Raw genomic sequence first — 7,376 nt, forward strand, 5'->3', positions numbered from 1 at the left:
GTTTCTACTTTTACTACATGGGTATGTATCCACAAAAATATATACCATTGCTCATGTTTCAAATTTTTACATAAATGGTATAATTTGGCTCATATTCTTTTGCCACTTGGTTTTCTCTTACTCAGCATCATGTTTTTGATATTTATGCATATTGATACATGAGAGTGAGTGCATTCATTTTATCTGCTGTATAGTATTCCATTTGATGATTGAGTTTACTTTTCTGTTCTCCTATTGGGGGACATTTAAGTTGTTTCCAATTTTTTTTGTTATTACAAAAAACATGAATGGACATCCTCATACATGTCTCCCTGGGTGCATCTGTGAGAATTTCTCTAGAGTCACATCTAGAAGCAGAATTGCTGGGTTCCAGGAAAATGTGGGTTTCCAGCTTTACCAGATACTGCCAATTGCCCTCTAAAATGACTGTGCCAGTGAACTTTCCCTCCAGTACTCCATGAATTTTTCTTCTCAGGGTTGCAAAAATTCTTCCAAACATAATTTGCACTTCCTCATATGCTGGTATGGATAAGTAACTGTTTACATTTATAGGCTTATCATGTTTCCTCTTCAGGAAATGACCTGCTCATATCCTTTGGTTAATTTTCCTATTGTTTTCTGTTGTTTTTTTTTTTTTTACTGATTATGAAAGTATTTTATTTATGATTGACACGAATCTTTCTTTTTTCACTTTGCTTGTAGTGTCTTTTGTTAATTGAAAGTTTTTAAATTATTATCAAAGCTGAGTGATCGATACATGGGGGTTCTTTATACTATTATCTCTACTTTTGTGTGGTTTTGAAAATTACCATAACAAGAATTTTGTAAAAATCTATAAAACAAATAATTCTCTACTATCCCAAACTCCTTAAGATCAGCTTCTATATTTAATACTTTTAATTTCCACATTCAGGTCTCTAATGCCACTAGAATTTATTTTTGTAGTTGGTGTGCCTGAGGATCAAATCTTCTCTTTCCCTCCTGGATGGGCAACTGTCCCAGCCCCACTTCTCACCCTGTATGTCCCTTCTCCTCTGACCAGAAATTCCCGCTCTGCCTCATATATTCTTGGGTTTGTTTCAAGCTCTCTGGTCTGTTCCTTAGTCACTGTGTCTATTCTTGCATCTTGCCACACTGTTTTAATTCCCATATTACCAGATTGGTATCTGTAGAGCCAACTTGGTACCCTCTCTTCTTTTTCTTCTTTACTTCTTCTTGGTCTTTTTTCCTTCCATATAAATTTTATGATCGTTTACCCAGTTCCAGAAAGGGAAAAAACCAACACTGTTGGGTTAATTGGAATGGCATTGGCATTGAATTTATAGATTAATTTGGGGGAGAACTAACATCTTTATAACATGATACTTTCCTGACTATTATCTTGGGACATCTGTCCATATATTTAGGTCTCTTTTGGTCCCTATGTAAACATTTGTTTGTTTTCTCCGTTAGGGTCTTGCTCAGCCTTTGTTAGTTTTATTCCTGGGCCTGCGGTTTTTGCGGCTCTCCCTCCCCACATCAGATATGCCAGGCATGTCCTTCCTTAGCCCCTACTCCAGCCCTTTGGTGCACTCCCCTCCCTCCCGCTGTCCAGGGAGCAGCTGTCCTGCCCCAGCAGCTGACTGTTCCTGTGAGGCCTTGCCAGAGCGGGTAGGGCTCCCACCTCTCACCTCCCACCTCGGGTCCTGTCAGCTGAGTCTGGGGAGAGTGACAGTTGTTTCAGTGAGGACAATGGGCTGCATTCTGTACAGGCCCTTCTCTGGGCCTCCTGCTCCCCAGCCAGAGCAACTGTTCTTGTAGATAGGGTAGGGCCCCACCTGTCAGCTCTAGATACTCTTCCAGGCCACATCCAACTCCCTGACCCATTTTCTTTGTGTCTTACGAGCATGTCTAGCATGTGTGCTACTGCCCAATGGCCTGTCCGTGGGTCTACCATTGCCTGGAACTGGTGGGCACGGGGATGGAGGTCAAGGGTAAGGGACCGTCCCTCACGAGTACATCATCTCTTACCTGGGAGGAGCTGCAGTTCACAAAGTGTTCTCTCAGCTATCACCACACTCAGCCTCAGATCCTCATAGGATAGATGGTTCCAGGACTACTGTGGCAGGCAGAGAGGTGCTGTGGTAGGTGACAGGGCTAAACGCCCAATTCCTGGCTAGTACTCTGCCCTTCACTGCCTGCCGACACTTCCTAGACCTGGCTGGCCTCCACACCTGCTCCTCGGCCCCTGCTCACCTCAGCACTCCCCACCCTTGACAAGGCCTTCCTGCCTCTTTTCAGAACTCCTTGTATGGGGGTCAGCACTGCCCTCAACCTCCCACATGGGGAAGGGCTCCAGGCCAGCACTGATCCCCTAGAGGGGACAACAGGACAGTAAAACATGACAGAGCCAGGGGCCAGGGCCTTGCAGGAACCCAGGCCTCCGTCAATTCTTCAGGTATTAACTGAGCCCCAGCATCCACTCACAGAGGCTGCTCATGAGCACCAGGTGCCTCGTAGTGGGTCTTCAAGGAGCAGCCAACTGGGCGGGCTTCAGATACAGGGTATACTGGGAGGGAAAACCCAAAAAGGTGGACGGAAACAAACTTGTTTATTGGACACGTTCTAGGAGCCGAGCTCTGGACCTAGTCTTCTCCCACCTCCTGATCCTGTCAGAGGTAGGTGTCATGGGAACTCCCATTTCAGGGAAGAAGATGATCCCTACCCCCAGTTGTGCAGCGTATGGTCTACTCAGGCATCCAGAGAGGCCCTGAGAGAGGGTCCCAGAGCCCGCAGTGAATCCAGATCCGAGTGACCAGTGCAGAAGCACCCTTCCCCTCCCCGGGCAGGTCGGTGGCCATGTTGTAGAGTGCTTTGGACCCCTGGATGGGGACAAGCAGAAAGGGGTGCGAGGAGCAGGAGGCCCACTACTCCCAGGTCTCGAGAGAACCCATTAGCTCTATTGCAACTCTGGCCACCCCAGCATCGGTTTACCCAACTGCTTGTCTGTCACCCTCTGACTCTTGGGGTGTCTGTCCTGCTCACCACTGTGTCCTCGGCGCCTTGCACAGGCCTGGCCCACAGTGAGCATTCAACGCTTGTTGTTGACACGAACGGTCCAATTAACCGATGCCTATGTATGGGGGTGGTGGGGGCCCCCAGGACACTTCTGGAGGGCTCTGAGGATCTGGGGAGAGGACCAGGGAGGAGGACTCCAGGGGTCACTTACTGCCCAGCCCACACGCCTCAACTTCACAAGTTGGCACCCAGACAATTTTTTTTTAATTAACTTTGAGGAACAGGAGTTTTGGCCAATTTCCTCAAAGTTGCCTGGTCCCTCCCTGGCCAGGAGAGGGCAAAGGGTAGAGGTCAGGGCAGTGCAGGCGGGATCCATGACACAAAGCTAAATTAGAAACTAGAAGGAATTGCTCCATGGCAGCTTTGTTGCCAGAGAGGATGATTATTTTTCCAGGAAAGGCTGAGGAAATCTTAGCAGAGTCCTTGGCTTCCTGCCTTGGAGAAAATGTCTGGGGTGGGGTGGCGGGTGGGGTGGTGATGGGGTGGGAAGGAGGTGGAGAGAAGAGTTAGTCCCCAGAGGGTGTGAGCGGCAGAGAGTAAACTCAGACTCCATCCAGCCCTGGTCCCAGCCGTGCCCCTTCCCCACTCCCTTCCCAGCCCCCTCTGGGATCCCCCATTGTTACCATTGTTATCCTGTTTCCTTTACCCGCCTCACAGTCCCAGGCCCCTGGACACTCTGTTTCCAGGGAGCAGGGAAGGGCAGGAGTCTGGCCCCAGGCCCAGGGTCCAAGAATCTCACAGCTGGAAATTCCCATAGCTGTGGAAACTGAGTCCAGGAGGGGTGGGGTGTGGTTTACCCAAGACCACGGCCACCACAGATGTGGGCCAGCATGTGGTGGGGCCTCCAGGGTTCCTTCGAGATGACAGACTTAGGAGGTTCCCAGAAGGAACCATTGAAGCCTGACTTGCCCTCTCCTAGGCTCCGTGTGGTCAGTTCTTCCTGTCCAAGCGGATCTCTCCAGCTGTTTGTGGCCCATGGGGGTCTCACACACATCCTAGAAGAATGTGTTTGGATCCATGGAGCTCTGGGTCTCAGTAGCACAGGCCCTGGGACAAGCAGGCCTGGGTTTGGATCCCAACACAGAACGTTTATTTATTTGTTTATTCTTATAACAAATGTTTATTGCCAAGCACTGGGGACACAGCAGACAAAACAGACACAAGTCCCCATTCTCATGGAGTTTACATTCTAGAGTGGGAGGCAGATAATCAACAAGATAAGGAAGTAAAATATATAGCATGTCGACAATGTTTTGTTGTGGAGACAAACAGAGCAGAGGAGGGGATGGAAAGGAAGCAGCAGGAGATGGGGTGGAGGGAGTGTACTTTTAAATAGGATGGATGGGTAACATGTGGCCAAAGACTTGAAGGAGGTGAGAGATGGAGCCATGTGGATACCTGGAGAAAGAGCCCTATAGGTAGCAGCAATAGTAGGTGCAAATGCCCTGAGGCAGAAACATGGCTGGCACAGTTAAGGAGCAGAAAGGAGGCCAGTGTGCTGGGGCAGAGAGAGAGGGGCAAGGACTAGAAGTTGAATCAGGAAGTCAGGCGAGGCCAAACCACCCAGGGCCTTGTAGGTCACAATTAAAGCCTTTGGCTTTAACTCTGAGGGAGACGGGAGCTATTGGACAGTTTGAGCAGAAAAAGGACAGGATCCGATTCGTATTTTATAAAGATCATTCTGGTCACTGTGTGGAAAAGAGAAACGGAAACACCAGTTAGGAAGCTACTACAATAATTCAGAAGAATACTCAGACAAAGGTAGTCATGGTGAGAAGTGGTGAGATTCTGAATATTTTACAAGTAGAACCACCAGGCTTTACCAATGTGGGTAGTGCACTGTGATAGAAAGAGAGAAGTCAAGGATAACTTCCAAGATTTTGGCCAGAGTAACTAGAAAGACGTAGTTGCCAATTACAGAAAGAGGAGAGCCTGAAGGAGGGGCAGGTTTGGGGGGAAGTCAGGCCATTTATCTGTGTGATTCCAGGTAAGTTGCTTAATCACTCTGAACCTCAGTTTCTTCTTATTATTATTATAACCATTATAACAGTGGTTATAATAATCGCTCCCCTGCAGGTGTGGTGAGAACTAAGTGAGATGATGAACTCACAGGCTTCGCAAACAGATGTACTCAATACACGTTCCACCCACAGCCCAGGGATGACATATGGCCGTCCCATCTCCTCAGGAAACAGCTAGAAGGAGAGGAAGACGACCCCTATAAATCTATACTCTAGCTCCTCTCCCCTGCTTCCTCCAGGTAGAAGTGGAATAGACCTTTTTGATGTTTAAGTTTTCTTTCTTCAAGGTCTTTGACGGTTCTGGAGATGGTGATTGATGCTACTGGAGGCTGGTGGTGGGATGACGATAAAGAGCATATTCCCAAGGCTGTGAAGCTTACACAACACTTTCATGGTCATTATCTCATCTGAGTCTAGCAAGGCAGAAATTAGACCTATTTTATGAAGTAGGAGAAGAGGTATTTAAAAACAAAACAAAACAAACCTAGACTGTCTCTACTTCACTATCTCATGGAACCTCATTTAACCTTCGGGGTAAAAAAAGTGGGTAAGAGGGTCCAGAAGTGGGTGTCCCTCTTCTGTTCCTGAGTGGGAACGCCACCCAGCTGTCCAACTGGACGCAGCTTTAAGACGGATGGTGACCCCACTCCTGCACCCCCAGGAGAGGGCCCCTAAGTGCCTGCCCGGGTGCTCGGCCCCCTCTCTCAGCCACTCTGGGCATGTCTGGTGTGTCTGGGCCGCAGCCTTACTGCTTCTCAGGTTTGGGCCAGCAGATCTCATCCCATTCCAGTTACTCTCCCCAGTTACTCCCATCGGACGGGACCCGAGCCCGGAAAAATCAGTGTGCCTAAGGTCACACCATTAGAAAGCGCACTCTGGGTTCCCACTCTGAGGTCTGCCTCCAGGAGGAAGAACTCCTGCATTCCAATTCCTTCCACTTCTGCCAGCCCAGCTGCCCCCTCCCCTCCATCTACCAGGTGCCAGAACACAGCTGTCTCTTCGCTGCTCCCAGGCGAGCTGTTCTGGGTGGGGCTGAGCTGTGTAGTGTCCAGGGAGGCTGTGCCCCCACAGGCAAATTCAGCCAGAGATTGATTCTGAGCAGCAGTTCCGACCGGTGAGAGCTGCTGCCATGGATGGATGGACCGGTGGGGGTGGGGGACTGGGAGGGTAGGGAGTGTCGGATCAAGGGCCCTCAAAAAAAAAACTTAGAATCGCCTGGGGAAGAACTCCTGCTGGATGGGGGAGAAGGGTTGAGGAATGCCAGGTGACTGAGGGTGTGCATGAGGAGGGTGACTAGCGGAGGGGAGGGTCCAGAGAACCGCAGGAGGCCCTGGAGGCTGGGGATGGCAAGCTTTACTGTTGCTTTGGCTCCGTGTCTCCTTAGCTATGGTGAGAACCCCCCTTCCCCAGCTACCTTGCCAAGAGAAAGGGCTGTGGGAAACTAAAACCGACCCGCAAATTAAGATCTGGGGAGCATGAGGGTGTAAACTGAAGGGAGGGAGATCCTGCCCACCCCCCGTCTTTGCCAGGTGAGGAGGGGGTGGAAAGGCAAGCCTAGAGTCTGGATTGCCTTCGCAGCCACGGCCCAGCCATGCCCGCTCCGCTGCTCCCGCTGCTGCTGCGAACACTGCTGTCCTGCCTGCTGCTGCCCGCGGCCCGCCTGGCCCGCCAGCACCTCCTGCCCCTGCTGCGCCGCCTGGCTCGCCGCCTGGGCTCCCAGGACATGCGAGAGGCTGTGCTGGGCTGTCTGTTGTTCGTCCTCAGCCAGAGACACCCGCCGGACGCTGGGGAGGCCTCCAGAGTGGCCTGCCAGGAGAGGAGGGAGAGGCTAGCCCCCCAGAAATGAGGCCACGAGTCCTGGGAGCAGCTGTATTCATCGAAACACTTTCTTTTTGGAGTGACACAGTCCTGGCGTGGTCACTGACCGAGGGGTCAGACCAGGACATGCCTCCCCACTACCAGCAGAAACAATTGGAAGGATGATTGGAAGGATGCCCTGCATCGAGCGGGAAACTCATCATGACCCCTCCTTCCCTCTGCATTCTTCCCAAGACCCTTCCTAGTCACCTCTGGCCTGAGTCGGGGGATGAACTGACCGCCCCCCCCCCATTCCCAGGCAAATGGGAATACGAGGTCCCATCAAAAACAATGCTTAACCCAAGGACAACTGAGAATTTAGCTGACAGAAGAGATCTTCATCTGTCTGTCTTCCAGACTCAGTAGCTTAAGATAGGACCTTGGTTCCCTAGGGAGTCAGTCCTGTCCCCGGAAGGCCAGCATGCAGCAGGTGTTCAATAA

The 7,376-nt window shown here is 50.6% G+C and overlaps 1 protein-coding gene across 1 annotated transcript; it reads left to right on the top strand.

Moving 5' to 3' along the window:
• The first annotated feature begins 6,661 nt into the window (after positions 1–6,661).
• MYMX (myomixer, myoblast fusion factor) lies at positions 6,662–7,361 on the top strand. Its single transcript, XM_087437872.1, has one exon. It carries the CDS (start codon positions 6,670–6,672, stop codon positions 6,922–6,924), a length of 255 nt encoding a protein of 84 aa, XP_087293998.1. The 5' UTR covers positions 6,662–6,669; the 3' UTR covers positions 6,925–7,361.
• The last annotated feature ends 15 nt before the right edge of the window (positions 7,362–7,376 follow it).

This window comes from Ceratotherium simum, chromosome 13 (assembly GCF_057802395.1).
Source record: "Ceratotherium simum simum isolate JZ-2026a chromosome 13, ASM5780239v1, whole genome shotgun sequence".
Classification (NCBI taxonomy): domain Eukaryota; kingdom Metazoa; phylum Chordata; class Mammalia; order Perissodactyla; family Rhinocerotidae; genus Ceratotherium; species Ceratotherium simum.

Bases quoted from the DNA above. Each gene is read 5' to 3' on its own strand.
- MYMX (XM_087437872.1), top strand. From the start codon at position 6,670: ATGCCCGCTCCGCTGCTCCCGCTGCTGCTGCGAACACTGCTGTCCTGC.